The following is a 15,996-nucleotide window of genomic DNA, read 5'->3' as shown; positions in this document are numbered from 1 at the left end:
TGGTAACCACCACTCTAGTTTCTGTCGCTATGAAATTGACTATTTCTAGGTGTCACATATAAATGGGTTCATAGGCTATTTGACCTTTTGTAATAAAACTATCTTTTTAAAAGTCTCCTTTGGTGTTGACATAGGCAAGCTAGCTTTCTTACATTAGTGTTTGCATGATATATCTTTTCCTATCCTTTTATTTTCTGCCTCTGTTTCTATATTTAAAGTACGTTGCTGGAGAAAAGAATACTGTTGGGTCTTAATATTTTTCAGTCTATCTGCCTGTGTCTTTTTTCCTCTCTGCCCTCTTCCATGTGCCTCAAGGTCCTCCCTGAGGTTCCAGTTGGTTCTGTTAGTCACCAGCCAGTAGAGGGTGTGCTTGTGGGACAGACTCTCAGTCACAGCTGGGCTGCCTCAGGGGCCATGGTCTGGTCCAATATCAGTAGCCTTTGCCTTGGTGCTGAGTCCTAGACCAGTCAGTAGTAGCCAGAGTGCTGGGGATACATGGTGCTGAGCACGGTGGAATATACGGCCGCATTCTACCAGGAAGCATCCTTTTCCTCGGAACTGGAACTGCTGCATTTCTGTGGAAGGGAGGTAGGAGGCCAGGATGGGCTGGGTGTGCACACTGATCCCACTGAGGGAAATTTCAGGATTTCTGAGTTTTTGACTCAGGTAAAATGACTTCCACTTAGGTTTAAGTAAAGGCAAGTGAACTTTTGTTTGTATATTAGTTACTGACTGTGGACAATTGATAGTGAATAAATAGATCTTTTTGTTAGTCTCCTTGAATTTTTTTTTCCTTGCATTCTGGAAAATATCTGTCAGCTGATTCTGTACTTTTCTTACCTTTTTTTAAATTAACTGTTTTAATTGTCATGCAGTAAAATGTACGCCTTTTTGATAACATGCAGAACTGTGTTATCACCTCAGCAATCAAGATACAGAACAGTTCCATCACCCCTCAAAACTCCCTCATGCTACCCTTTTAAAATCAAACCCTCCCCAGCCCTGACCTCAGGGAACTGCTGATTTTTTCTCTACCCCTAAAATATTGGCATATAAATGGAATCATACTTTTATAAAACCTTTAGAGACTGACCGCTTTCACCCAGCATAACACCCTGGAGATGCATCCGAGTTGAGTGTCCCCAACGGGCCTCTGCTTTTGTCCCTGGGCAGTATTCCATCATATGAACATACCACTGCTTCAGATCCATCCTGCAGTTGAGGGGCATTTGGGTTGTTTTCAGCTTTTGGCAGTTATGAAAACTGCTATTGTCATTCATGTACAGTTTTTTGTATGAACATAGGTTTTCATTTTACTAGAGTAAATACCTAGGAGTGTGATTTCAGGGTCATATGGTGATATGGTTTGGCTGTGTCCACACCCAAATCTCAGCTTGAATTGTAATAATCCCCAAGGGTCAGGGGTGGGGCCAGGTGGAGATAATTGAATCATGGGGGTGGTTTCCCCCATACTGTTCTTGTGGTGGTGAATAAGTCTCTTGAGATCTGATCATTTTATAAAAGGGAGTTCCCCTGCACAAAGTCCCTTGCCTGCTGCCATGTAAGATGTGCCTTTGCTTCTCCTTTGCCTTCCACCATGATTGTGAGGCCCCCACCAGCCATGCTGAACTGTGAGTCCGTTAAACCTCTTTCCTTCATGAATTACCCAGTCTTGGGTATGTCTTTATTAGCAGTGTGAGAATAGATATGGTAAATTTAAGTTTATAAGAAAATGCCAAACTACTTTCCAAAATGACTACTGTTTTGCATTCCCACCAGCTGTGCATGAGGGTTGCTTTTATAAAGCTCATCTCAGTCACACCTTTTGCATTTCCTGGAATCTGCCTGACTTGTTGATGGATGTCTTGAAACCCTGGAGTGGGGAGGGGAGTGGCTTCTCTTGTTATTATATTAATAACCCACTTGGGGAATTTTTGCTTCCTCTTCACACAACCTTAGATGGAGTGAATTTCTAGACCAAGCTTGTCTTTGTGAACATGGCAGGCCTCAAAACATTCAGCTCTTCTGCAGGGAGAGTCCTGAAAGATGCACTCCAAGGGTTTAACTGAAGAGAGTCTAGTGAAGGAAGTATTTATGGAGATATGGGCCTGGCTAAGGTAACTAACAAGGGATGATAGAGCTCCCAGGGATTACCAATAGCAAGAATCCCTTCCCCTCCATCACTAGGCCTGCAGAAGTGAGGAGATGGAGTAGTAATACTAGAACCCACAGAGAGCTTGGAGCCTTGGAGGAGAGAAGTGAGGAGATGGAGTAGTAATACCAGAACCCACAGAGAGCTTGGAGCCATGGAGGAGAGAAGTGAGGAGATGGAGTAGTAATACCAGAACCCGCAGAGAGCTTGGAGCCATGGAGGAGAGAAGTGAGGAGATGGAGTAGTAATACCAGAACCCGCAGAGAGCTTGGAGCCATGGAGGAGAGAAGTGAGGAGATGGAGTAGTAATACCAGAACCCACAGAGAGCTTGGAGCCATGGAGGAGAGAAGTGAGGAGATGGAGTAGTAATACCAGAACCCGCAGAGAGCTTGGAGCCATGGAGGAGAGAAGTGAGGAGATGGAGTAGTAATACCAGAACCCGCAGAGAGCTTGGAGCCATGGAGGAGAGAAGTGAGGAGATGGAGTAGTAATACCAGAACCCACAGAGAGCTTGGAGCCATGGAGGAGAGAAGTGAGGAGATGGAGTAGTAATACCAGAACCCACAGAGAGCTTGGAGCCATGGAGGAGAGGCCACGCAACAGAAGCTGTAACTGTAGAACACAGCCAGAGCCTGAGTAAACCCACAGCAGGGAGAACCAGGGAAAGAAATATCCAGACCTCTCTCTTCCACTACCCTATGAATCCTTTAGAACTTCCCATTGGTCAGACCCAATCAGAAACCATATGGAAAGCATATTAGCATGTCAGGATTCTCCACAGAAACAGAACCAACAAGATATATAGAAAAGAAGAGATTTATTATGAGGAATTGGCTTGTGTGATTATGGAGGCCAAGAAATCCCATGATCTGAGGGTCCAAGAAAGTTGGAGATGTAATTCTAGCCTGAGTGCAGAGGCCTGAGAACCAGGGGAGCTGATGAATCTAAAAAAAGGAGAGAGCTCAGGTACATACACAGAGAATTAAACAGTGCTTACCATGGTCAGGGGTTGGGGAGAAGAAATGGGGGGATATAGATCAAAGGATACAAAATAGATATCTAGGATCAACAAGGTTAGAGATCTAATATAGAACATGAGGACTAAAGTTAACAAAACTATATTTATCAGGGAGTTTTGTTAAGTAATTAGATTTTAACTGCTCTTGTCACACACACAAAAAAGGTAACTCTTTTACTATTTATTTGTGTCCTATAACATCATGTTGTGAATCTCAAATATGTGTAATAAAATTTATTGAAGAAAATTTAAAAGGCTGGGCATAGTGACTCACTCTTGTAATCCCAGCACTTTGGGAGGCTGAGAGGGGTGGATCGCTTGAAGCCAGGAGTTCGAGACCAGCCTGGCCAACATGGTGAAACCCTGTGTCTACTAAAAATACAAAAATTAGCCAGGCGTAGTGGTGCATATTTGTGATCTCAGCTACTCGGGAGGCTGAGGCACGAGAATTGCTTGAACCCAGGAGGTAGAGGCTTCAGTGAGCCAAGATTGTGCCACTGCACTCCAGCCTGGGCAAGAGAGCAACACTCTGTTTCAAATATATATATATATATAAATATTGAGGTAATAGTTCTAAGGCTGATACCCATTGGCCGGGCGCAGTGGCTCATGCCTGTAATCCCAGCACTTTGGGAGGCTGAGGCGGGTGGGTCACGAGGTCAGGAGATCAAGACCATCCTGGCTAATACGGTGAAACCCCATCTCTACTAAAAATGCAAAAAAATTAGCCAGGCGTGGTAGTGGGCACCTGTAGTCCCAGCTACTCGGGAGGCTGAGGCAGGAGAATGGCGTGAACCCAGGAGACGGAGCTTGCAGTGAGCTGAGATCATGCCACTTCACTCCAGCCTGTGTGACAGAGCGAGACTCCGTTTCAAAAAAAAAGATTGATACCCATTAAATAATTTTCATTGCTGAAGGAAATGTGAGGAAACAGTTATCATATACTTAGAAAGTTTAAATTGCTACTAATCTGGTAATAAATATTAATGTGAAAAAAATGCACACTCCTAGCAATATTCTTAGAAAGGAATCTAAAATATACAATTAAAATCACATAGAAAAAAACTTTACTGCAGAATAGTTTGTAGTATTCAAAAATGAAAAGTCTTATGTTTCTCAATAGTAGAAGGATTAAATACTCTGTGACATGTCCACACAATAAAGCACTATGCAGTTAGTACAAAAATACATCTATGCATACTAACTTGAAGGGGGTTCAGTATACCTCACCATTGAAAACTGGAAGTGACAGAGTAAATGTATAGTGTATCCTTTCTTTTTATAGGTAAAAGCAGAAAACAACAAAATCCTGTATGTGTGTTTTGTGTTTGCACAGTCATGGAGGAGAGGGTTGAAATACAGGAACACCAGGCCATTCGCATTATCTCAGGGCAGTAAAGGGTGGAATGAGAGAAAATGTTCAGGTTTTCTTTATACACCTTATTTTTTTTCCACATGAAACATAATTTAAGCATGTTGTATTATACTATTGTGTTTAAAATAAAAGTATATATTTTATAAAATAAAAAAATAATAATCACAGCAAGTAAGCCTTGTGTGGAGCCCACAGAAGTCAGCTTTGGGGAACACAGTGCAGGGCAGAGAAGGAAGGAAAATGGGCCAAGATGAGGTGAGACAAGCAGTGGCAAATGGAGAATAACCAGCCTGGCTCACCCCCTGTGCCTCTCAGCACATTCTTGCCTTTTGCTTGGAGGACACTGAGGACATTGGTTTCCTCCCACAAACTCCGATCAGCCGAGGTATCATCGTGGTGATGTCATTTCAATTTCACCTAAATCTGAATCGTGACATTGGCCACCATGAGTGTCCTTCATGTAAGAATGCAAGGAAAAGACATAACGAAATGTAACTGTTTCAGCCTCTGCAGATGGACGCTAGGGCCAAGCTGATACATCAGAGCCGCCTTTTCCCATCACTCATTCCACATTCGCCTTATCCTGGTGGCACCCCAGATGGGCATTGTTTTATTTGGTGGGCGCATTAGTTTCCTAGGGTATTATAACAAAATACCATAAACTAGGTGACTTAAAACAACAGAAATTTATTATCTCCCAGTTTTGGAGGCCAGAAGTGTGAAATCAAGGTGTTGACGAGGCTGTGTTCCCTCTAAAACCCATGGGGGAATCCTTCCTTGCCTTCTCCTAGCTATTGGTGGTTGCCAGTCATCTTCAGTGTTCCTTGGCTTGTTGAAGCGTCATTCCCATCCTCTGTCTTCACGTGATGTTCTCCCTGCGTGTCTTCACATTGTCTTCCCCTTGTGTGCATCTGTCTCTGTGTCCAGATTTCTCCTTTTTATAAAGAGACCAGCCATATAGTATTAGGATCTACCCTAATGATCTCATTTTAATTTGATTACCTCTATAAAGACCCTACTTCCAAATAAGGACACATTCTGAAGTACTAGGAGTTAGGACTTCCAAATATCTTATTTGGAGAATACAGTTAAACCAATAATAGTGGATGGCCCCAGTCTGCCCTTAGGATCCAAGTTTTTAGTAATGCTCTTTGTGGGGTTTCGGGGCTCCCACTGATGGTTGTGGCTAGATGTGTTGATATCGAAGGCTCCCCACTGAATTGCAGACACAGTCCTCCTTACTCCATTGTAAGCAATACGACTTCTCCCAGTAATTGCGATCAAGGGTAGTAAGTCTTTCCCCAAGTAATTGGGATCAAGGGTAGTAAGTCCTTTTCTGCCTATCAGTTCTATAGTAAAGGGAGCCCATAATGGGCAACGGACAATCTCAACTCCCAAGCATGTCTCAGTTTTTGGTGAAAACATACTTTGGGCACCAAAACATGTTATCGAAAGATTCCAAAGCTCCAAGGATAAAGAAAATATCCTAAATGTTTCCAGAGAGAAAAAAGCCACAGACATAGGAATGGGTATCTGAATGGCATTGAAATTTTCAGTGGAAACACTGAAAAACAGAAGACAGGAACAATGCCTTAGTAATGCGAAGCCTAGAAATCTATACCCAGTTAAAGTAGCTTGCTTCTGGGTTTCTCCCACTGCCAATTTAGTTTTGGCTTTCCTAGGTCTTCTGAGGCAATTAACACTTGATCACCTACTTTGCAGATTCTAAATTATTATAGCATTCATCTTCTCTCCTATTTTCTTTGTCCTGGTAGATTTATGCTTTTATAAAAACGTTCTTTACTCTTATTTTAATGGGGTTTGGAAAGGAGCTGTTTATGTGGAATTGCCTTATTTTTTACAATGAGAAATTACTTGAAAACAATTTTATGACACTGATTCTTAGAAGCTATTTAGATGTTTTTAAGCGGCCAGATCACTAGGTATGGGTAGAGATTCAGCTCCTTCAATAACCTAAACTATTATTTCCAGGATGAAATATGATTTTTAATGTTCCAGATAAGTTATCTGGATTTCTTCAGGAGACTGGACTGAGCTGTGAACTGCTTAATCACTGAGAGTTTACTCTTTCCCAGCATTAGAGAAAGAAATTAATGGCATGGCATGAGACATATTTTACTCCCCAACTTTTTCTCTTGAAAAGTTCAAATCTAGAGAAAAACTAAAATGCAATGCAATGAACATCCATATTTCCTTCATTTGGATTCATCAGTTGGTAATATTTTGCCAGTTTGCTTTATCTCTCTGTTATTTATATGTGTGTGTGAGAGACAAAACAATATGTATATTACAATATGGAGAGATACAGCAGCATAATATATATAGATATCTCCTATATATTTATGTAAAAATATAATAGTTGTTGACACTTCATCTCATAGGGATTATATTCATTAGTTTGTGCTGCTATAACAAAGTACCCTAGACTGGGTAGCTTATAAACAACATAAGGGTATTTCTCACAGTTCTAGAGGCAGTAAGTCTAAGATTAGGGTCCCAGCATGGTTGGGTTCTGGTGAGGGCCCTCTTCCAGGTTGCAGACTGCTGACTTCTTGTAACCTCAGATGGCAGAAAGAGGACCAGAGAGCTCTCTGCGAATCCTTTTATAAGGACACTAATCTCATTCATGAGGGCTCTACCCTTATGACCTAATCACTTGTCAGAGGCCCTACTTCCTAATACTATCACCTTGGGGTTAAGGTATCAATATCACAATTTTGGGGGAGACACAAACATTCAGTCCATTGCAGGGATAGTTTAAAATCATTTCTAAACATCTCAAGAAGACATACATTCCTAACATGGTTGCATTCAGAGTGAATTAAAAATGCATTGAGCAGTATCTCCTGAGCTAGACTTTAAAAGTAGTTTTTAGTAAAAGCGAACACGCACACCCTGCCACACACACACCCACACACTCACCCTTAATTTCTGGGACCTTGTTTAATCTGAATATATGGAACCGTCTGAAATAGCCAATAATCACTGCCATTCTTAATGACATCATTTTGTTAAACATTTTCTTTCTTTTTTTGAGATGGAGTCTAGCTTTGTTGGCCAGGCTGGAGTGCAATGGCGTGACCTTGGCTCACTGCAACCTCTACCTCCTGGGTTCAAGCGATTCTCCTGCTTCAGCCTCCTGAGTAGCTGGGATTACAGGTGTGCGCCACCACGCCTGGCTAATTTTTGTATTTTTAGTGGAGATGGGGTTTCATCATGTTAGCCAGGCTGGTCTCAAACTCCTGACCTCAGGTGATCCACTTACCTTGGCCTCCCAAAGTGCTGGGATTACAGGCGTGAGCCACCACACCCTACCTGTTAAGGTTTTCTAATTTAGTAAAAACAAAGGATAGGTGAAGCAGCTCACTGAATGGCCGAGACCTAAGCTGTCTACCCTGGACTGCCAAGATGCCCTGCTGAAGAATAACAGACAACATTCCTTTCAGTTGTATAAAGCCATTGTTAGTAATCTTAAAATGTTATGTTTTATGTTTTTTTAGCTGTGAAAACAGTTTTTCAAATTTGCTTAAAGTATACATGGCATTCTAGATTTGGGCCAGATGTCCATTAAGTGGTTTACAAATGTTGAGAATCTAAGGATTCTCAGAATTCTTACTTATTCAGGTTTTTGTGTTCATCCAAATTAAAACTGTCATGCAAAGGGTCCCTATCAAATACTGTCAAAACAATTTGACCTAATTGACATTTGTAAAACAACAGCAGAATATGCATTTTTGGAAAGTGCACATAAAATATTTACCCAACAAAGATCACCTAATTGTTTTGTTTTTAAAGAAAGTTTAAATAAACTTAAAACTTTGCTTGGAAAAAAACTCTCTTCTCCTGTCTCCAGTAATTCAATTAGGGAAGCTGTTAATAGGTAGGGAGGGAGAGAGGCCAGCTCATGACTTAATAATATCAACTACTTAAATCGTTATACACTAAAATTCTTATTTCTGTTTAAAACTAAATAAATCAAAATTATAACATGCAACATGGCATTCAGGCTTATTAAATTATAAATTTTTTCTGCCTCTTAAATAATAGGAAAAAACCTGTTTATCTAGAAGGACTTTGGAGTGATTACAGTGAGTTTCTATATATATTGTATTTCAATTACTACTTTTCAAAGAACTACAACATTATATACTATATACTGTTATATGCTATAAAATAAATGTACTCAATAGAAATTATACTAAACATATGTAAATCTTTCTTTCAAGATCCAGAAACCACCACACCTAAAACTGAGGGTACATTAATCATGAATTAATATAGGACATGAGCCCAATTTGAAAATATTTGCTCATAGTGTTACTTTGCATGGAATTGTGATCTGCCCTAGCAGATTTTAATGTTGAATGCATGTATCTTGAAGGAGGAATATCACAAACGGGACTTCACGGAGGTGCTCTCTCCCAATATGTACAACAGTAAACTCTGGGAAGCCTCGGGCCACTGGCAGCATTACAGCGAGAACATGTTTACCTTTGAGATTGAAAAGGACACTTTTGCCCTCAAACCCATGAATTGTCCAGGGCACTGGTGAGTGTTAAAAGCCAAGCAGGCCTTTTCATGAGAGCACATAGCACGCTTCGTCACAATTAGCTTTTAATGCTTTGTGGAATGAAAGAGTCCCTTTAATCTGAAGAGTGGTGATTACTAATTTTTACTAAGCTGTTTCATTCTGGAGAATGGATTTACTTTTGAAAATAGATTTGATCTTTGGCAGGTATGGGATGTTAGCTGGTAACCATTGCAGTTTTTTGTGCTGATTAAAGGATAATGTTATGTGTCAATTTTATAAGTTTTATAATATTTGTCTTTCTTATAGTAATGCGCTTCAAATGTTCATATTTGCAGAATATTTAGTTCTTTCATACTGTTTGGGTGGATTATAACAAGATCAATGAGGTCATAATCAATGGGTTTCTGGATTTCACTGATTCCAAGATACCATTTTTCTCCCACATGTCAACATTTCTGAAGTTGAAATGCATCTTTTAGTTGGTGGCATCTTAGCATTATATCATAATGTAATTAATAGGTTATTTTCTTTCTTTGTAGCACATAAAATGAAGATACATTTTACAATCAATGCTGTCTTTGATTCTATGAAAGACTAATTATCATAAAGTTGGTATGCAAATTCAACCTTGTAAGACAAACATATTGTACAACTGAAACTGAATAGGCATAATTGCCCACAAAAAACAATCCCAACAATCGTAGTTTTTGTATTATCAACATACATAGTTTCAAGTAAATTTACCTAGAAGATGATTATTAAAACCGGTAACTGAACACTGAAGAAAGCTCTTTGCCCTTTTAAGTGAAGATGAGAAGAAATTTAACTTTATGATGATGTCATGTAAAAAATATATATAACTTTAATTTTAGGAACACCGGTATGTAAACATTCTGTATCCTCTCTTTCTAAACAGAAGGTAGAAGCTATGCTAGTGTTTTGCATTGTAAAACACTTGTGTTAACAATTTCTTAACTCATTTTCTCAAAGGCATCTTTTAAAATTATAGCCTCGTACTTTATAATGAAAGTAGAGAATTTAAGTTTGTCTTTTTACACCTCAGAATAAGAAAGCAAGGCCACGGTGGCTTAGAGGCAATGGGATATGGAAGCTAGGAGTGCTTTCTGCAGGAGAGAAGTCTTTCATTCAACAGAGAACATAGTTGAGTGCTTTTTGTGCTTGGAGCTAGAAGTGCAGAGGTGATTAAGACACAAACCATTCCCTCATGGAGCTCATGAGCAGAGTGGGCAGGGCCATGCATGTAGACAATCTGTTATAAAAAGACCAGTGCCATAATGATGGCATGTTTGAGGTGTTCCAGGAACATGAGGAGAAACTGCCTAGCCCTGTCTGGGAAATGTCTAGGAGGGCTTCATTTAAGAAGTAGCCTTTGAAATGAATCATAAACAGTAAATGGTGATTCACTGTGTGGATAAGGGGAGGGAACAGCATTTCTGGGAAGAGATAATAGACAAGCTTCTTTCTCAGAGTGCTGCAGTGATGTAAATGCAAGGTTCACTAATTTGTGGAAGAATTTTTTTTTAACCTGGTGATCTAAGAACTAGAATAAGGAGTTTATGAATCTTGAGGCTTAATTGTAATTTCTTTGTATTTAGATAATTATTTAATATTTCTGTGCTGTGTAATAGCTGTGTGTTACCACATCTTTTCTAGTCTAATGTTTGCCCATCGTCCACGATCTTGGAGGGAAATGCCTATTAGATTTGCTGATTTTGGAGTTCTGCATAGAAATGAACTGTCGGGGACTCTCAGCGGCTTGACCAGAGTGAGGCGCTTCCAGCAGGACGATGCTCACATCTTTTGCACAGTGGAGCAGGTAAACAATAACACAGAGTGAAGCAGGGTGGTCACAAATTCAGTGTGATGCCCCGAACACATCTTGTATTCTTTCAGAGTTACTGAAACATAGACGTTTGGTCTAGTCTCTGAGATTCATTCGGCTCTAACCTGCTGTGATTCTCTAAATTAGGTCAATAGATTAATCATCTCTTGACATGAAATATATTCCTTCAGTGATTTTATTAACCTAAATTCCATTAAGTGGAGTATTTTAAGGGATTTGGTGGAATTCTGGATGTTTTGTTTTTCAATATTGCCTAGAACTTAAAATTTACTTTTTCAAGTTTTTGTGTTAATTCAAGTTAAAATTGCCATGCAAAGTTTCACTCTCAAACAATTTGACCTAATTGATGTTTATATAACAACAGCAGAATATACATTCTTTGGTTTCATGTTGGATGGGTGATGTGCCAGTGTTGTATCCAGTGTGCTTCATGTGGGGTGGGTAATATGCCAGTGTTGTACCAAGGTGAGGGAGGTACATCTTACACACGTGTGTACACCCAGTCATCACGCTTATGAACTACAAAAGGATCCGAGTATTTGTTCTTTGAAATTGCACACAGAATATTTACTAAAATAGACCATATTCTGGACCATAAAACAAGTCTCAATGAGTTGAAAGGGATGCAATTAAAACAAAATGTTTAATTAACCCTAATGTTTAACCCTAATCCTAACTGACCACAATAGAATTAAAAATAGATAACACAAAATCCAAAGGAAAATTAGACAATTTTATATAACAAATGAAATAAAAACACATCAAAATTTGTAGGATGCGATTTAAGTGGTAGAGGGATGTTTATAGCACTGAATACCTGCATTAGAAAAGAAAAATCAATGACTTAGCTTTTACTTAAGATAGAAAAAGAAGAACAAATTACACCCAATGTAATGGAAGCAAAAGAAAGAAAATAAGAAAGAGCAGAGCAGAAATCACTGAAATAGAAAATAAAGAATAAAAATAAAACAAAAGCTGGTTCTCTGAGAAGATCAATAAAATTGATAAACCTTTAGTCAGACTGGTGAGGGAAAAAAGAGAAGACAAATAAAAATGTCAGGAATGAGACAGATGTCATCACTACAGATTCTGTAGCTGTTAAAAAGATAAGGCAGTTTTATGAATAACTTTATGCTCATACATTTGACAGCTTAGATGAAATGGATAAATCTTTGAAAGACAAAACTATTAAACTTTACTCAAGAAGAAGTAGATCATCTGAATAGCCCTATGTCTACTACAGAAATTGAATTGATAGTTAAAAACCTTCCTACACAGAAAACTCCAGGCCAAGATGGTTTTACTGGTGAATTCTACCAAACATTAAAGAAGGAATAATACCAATCTAGAGATACTCTTCCAGAAAATTGAAGAGGAGGAAATCTTCACCACCTCATGAAGCTAATGAAGCTAATATTGCTGTGATAGAAAAATAAGACAAAGAAATTAAAAGAAAACTACTGAACATCTCTCATGAACATAAAATCAAAAAATTTAAACAACATTTTAGTAAGCCAAATCTAGTAATTTTTTTAAAAGGACATCTTAATCAAATGGACTGAATCCCAGGAATGAAAAGGTAGTTTAACATTAGAAAATGAATCATTGTAATTCCCCACATTCACAAACTAAAAAAAAGAAAACAAACAAAAAGACAAAAAGCATATTATCCTCTCAGTAGATGCAGGGAAAAGTATTTGGCAAAATTCTACATCCATATCTCATAAAAACTCTCAAAACTAGGAATGGAAGGGAACTTTCTTAACCTGATAAAAGGCCTCTATGAAAAACCTACAGCTAAGCTCATACTTAATAGTGAAAGTCTGAATGCTTTACTCTTAAAATCAGATATTAGGTAAGGATTCTCTCATTACTTCTCTGATCATTGTACTGCAGGTTCTTTCTGATGCAGTAAGTTAAGAAAGAGAAATAAAAAACACCTAGATTGGAAAGCATTAAAACTCTTGTAAATGACATGATCATCTATGTAGAGATCAGATGGAATCTACAGAAAGCTATTAGAAGTAAGGTGAATTTAGAAAAATTGTATGGAATATCAACATACAAAAATGAATTGTATATGCATTTCATAATAATAAACCCTTGGAAATTGCAAATAAGAAACAATTTGTAATAGCATCTCAAAACATATGATAGTACTTTGGGATAAGACTGACAAATATGTTGCTATGGACTGAATTGTGACTCCCAAAATTTATATGTTGAAGTCCTAACCCCCAATGTGATGGTGTTTGGAAATGGGGCTTTTGGGAAGTAATTAGGTGTAGATGAGATTATGAAGATGGAGCCCTCATGATACGATTAGTGCCCTTTTAAGGAGATGCCAGAGGCTTTCTGATTCTCTCTGCCGTGTGAGGACACAGTGAGAAGTCAGCCATTGGCAAACTAGGAAGAAAGCCCTCACCAAGGAACTGAATCAGCTGGCACATTGATCTTGGATTTCCCAGCCTGCAGAACTGTGAAGAATAAATGATTCTTATTTAAGCCACACAGCCTATGGATTTTTGTTCTGGCAGCCCAAGCTGAGTAATACATACATACACAACCTATACAGTGAAAACTTTAAAACATTGCTGAGATAAATTTAAAGAAGGCCTAAATAAATGAAATATACCTTGTTCGTGGTTTGGAAGACTAAATATTATTAAAATATCAATTATCCCCAAGTTGATCTATAAAGTCAGTACAATCCCAGTCAATACCCAAGCAGACCTTTTTTCCCTGTAAGAGGTGACATGCTGATTCTAAAATTCGTATAGAAAGCACAAGAACCTAGAATAGCCAAAAGAACTTTGAAAGATAAAAACAAATTTGGAAGAGTCACTATGCTTGATTTCAAGAATTATGAGAAACTACAGTAATCATGCTGGTCTAGATAGATAAATCAGCAAAACAGAGTCTAGAAATAGACACAAATATATGGACAACTGATTTTTAATTAAGATTCGAAGGCAATAAAATGGAGGAAAGGTAATATGTTCAACAAATGATGCTGGAATGATTGTGTATCCATATGCAAAACATGAGGTATGAGGATTCATACCTCATACCATATGAAAAAATTAAGATGAATCACAGGCCTAAATGTCAAACATAAAAATACAAAACTTCTAGAATAAAAATTGGGGAAAATCTTTGTGATTAGGTGATAGGTGATGATTTCTCAGATATGACACCAAAGGGCAATCCATAAAAGAAAAAAGTTGATAAATTGGGTTCCTCAAAATTTAAAACTTCTGCTCTTCAAAAAGTACTGATCAGAGACAGGAAAGACAGGTTACAGACTGGGAGAAAATATTTGTGAGGCATATATCAAATAAAGGTCTTGAATCCAGAATACTTAACAAATATTCAAACCTCAATAAGAAAACAGACAACCCAGTTAAACAATGAGCAAAAAAGACCTGCTTTGGGGAAGATGAAGCAGGTGCTTTCCCTTTCCTTCCCTCTAAGAACAAGTAAAAACCTTGGATATTACATATAAAACAAACACGAGACTCTGAAAGGTGTTGAGAAAAAGGGCACACTGGCTATGGACATCAGGACCTAAGAAACAACATGGTAGTGAGTTCCTTAGGTGTTTTTGTTTTGTTTTGTTTTATTTTGCCACATATATTCCAGACTTGGCAACCAACAGATGCCAACAGGCATCGATAAAACAGGCCAACAGAAGTCTGCTTGCTGTAGCCAAAGGACTAGGAAAGGGGCAGCCTAGAAAGATAGAAAAGTTTTAGACAATATCTACTATATTTCAACGAGACACCACAGAAAAAACTGTGGCCCTTTATATGCCAGCTAAGGCTGATTGAGGAGCTTATATTTTAACTCTCAGCAGGCTCAAAATAAGTACCTCAATACCTGTTGGAATGGGTAAGAGAAGGCTTATTAGGAAGCTGGGACTTTTACTCCTGCATTAACAAGATCCCATCCCACTCCCCCAACCCAGCAGTGTCAGTGAAGACTATGTGGGGAGCCTGGACTTTTGCCCTCCCCTGGAAGTAATGAGGGTGCCTCTTCCACTCCTGCTTGAGTAGTGTCAGAAGACGTCTAGTGGAAAGATAAGACTTTCTCACTGCCGGTTGGTCATGAGGCCATGCTTTCTGTGTGCAGTAAAGGCCATGGAGTGGGGGCTAGAACACCCGTGCAACCCAGAAGTAACGAGGAGCGCCTCTCCCCTTACTTCCTTTCTAAAAGGAGCTTGGACTGCTTTTCCCACTTGCCAGTAACTGTCCAGTACTGTCCTCCCTCTGCTGGAAGAGTGTCAGTGGAAGTCAGCTAAAACAACATTTAAGATCCAGAGGCTTACTATAAAACCCAAAATGTCCAGGTTTAAGAAATTGAAAATCACTCATCATGCTAAGAACAAGAAAAATCTCAACTTGAATTTAAAAAGACAATCTATGAACGGTAACACTGAAATAACAAAGATGTTACAATTATCTGCCAGAGATTTTAAAGCAACCACCATAAAAATGCAATTACTAACTAATGAGCAATTACTAACACACTTGAAACAAACAAAAATTACAAAGTCAGCGAAGAAATAGAAAATCTCAGGAAAGAAATAGAAGATATAAAGAAGAACCAAATGGAAATTTTGAACTGAGAAATATAATATTCAGTGAATAGATTCATGAGCAGAATGGTGAAGACAGACATAAAGACAAGAACAGAAATTACGCAATCTGAAAAACATAGAGAAAACAGACTGAAAGAGAAAAGAACAGAGCCTGAGAACAGTGGGATATAACAAGATATCTAACATTCATATCATCATAATTTTGGAAGGAGAGGAGACTGAAGGTGGGACTGAAAAAGAACTCAAAGAAATAATAGCTGACAACTTGCCAAATTTGGCAAAAGACATCTACAGATTCAAGAAAACTGTTCAGGATAAACTCAAAGAAACCTACACCAAGATACATCATAGTAAACTGAAAACTAAAGACAAAGGAAAAGCTTGAAAGCAGTGAGAGAGAAATGATGCATTACCTTTAAAGAGAAAAACAATTT

General features: G+C 38.5%; 1 protein-coding gene and 1 non-coding gene across 5 annotated transcripts in view; one reads left to right on the top strand and one right to left on the bottom strand.

The window, feature by feature from the left end:
- The window catches only part of TARS3 (threonyl-tRNA synthetase 3), an 87,590-nt gene that overhangs the window by 47,062 nt on the left and 24,532 nt on the right, over positions 1–15,996 (top strand). For all 4 annotated transcript variants that reach the window (XR_010151820.1, XM_063795447.1, XM_063795448.1 and 1 more), the window contains 2 exons: positions 8,949–9,115; positions 10,773–10,935. Coding sequence is in view for 3 of the 4 variants with exons in the window: in XM_063795447.1 (XP_063651517.1) it covers positions 8,949–9,115; positions 10,773–10,935 (330 nt within the window). In the remaining variant the exon portion in view is untranslated. The remainder of the gene's footprint in view (positions 1–8,948; positions 9,116–10,772; positions 10,936–15,996) is intronic.
- Positions 11,394–11,493, bottom strand: LOC112205792 (small nucleolar RNA U13). The gene has a single exon (XR_002939875.1). It is a non-coding gene; the product is annotated as a small nucleolar RNA U13 (small nucleolar RNA).

Source organism: Pan troglodytes, chromosome 16 (genome assembly GCF_028858775.2).
Source record: "Pan troglodytes isolate AG18354 chromosome 16, NHGRI_mPanTro3-v2.0_pri, whole genome shotgun sequence".
In the NCBI taxonomy this organism is placed as follows: Eukaryota; Metazoa; Chordata; class Mammalia; order Primates; family Hominidae; genus Pan; species Pan troglodytes.
Note: the sequence above shows the minus strand (reverse complement) of the source record. Positions and strands in the feature narration are given on the sequence as shown.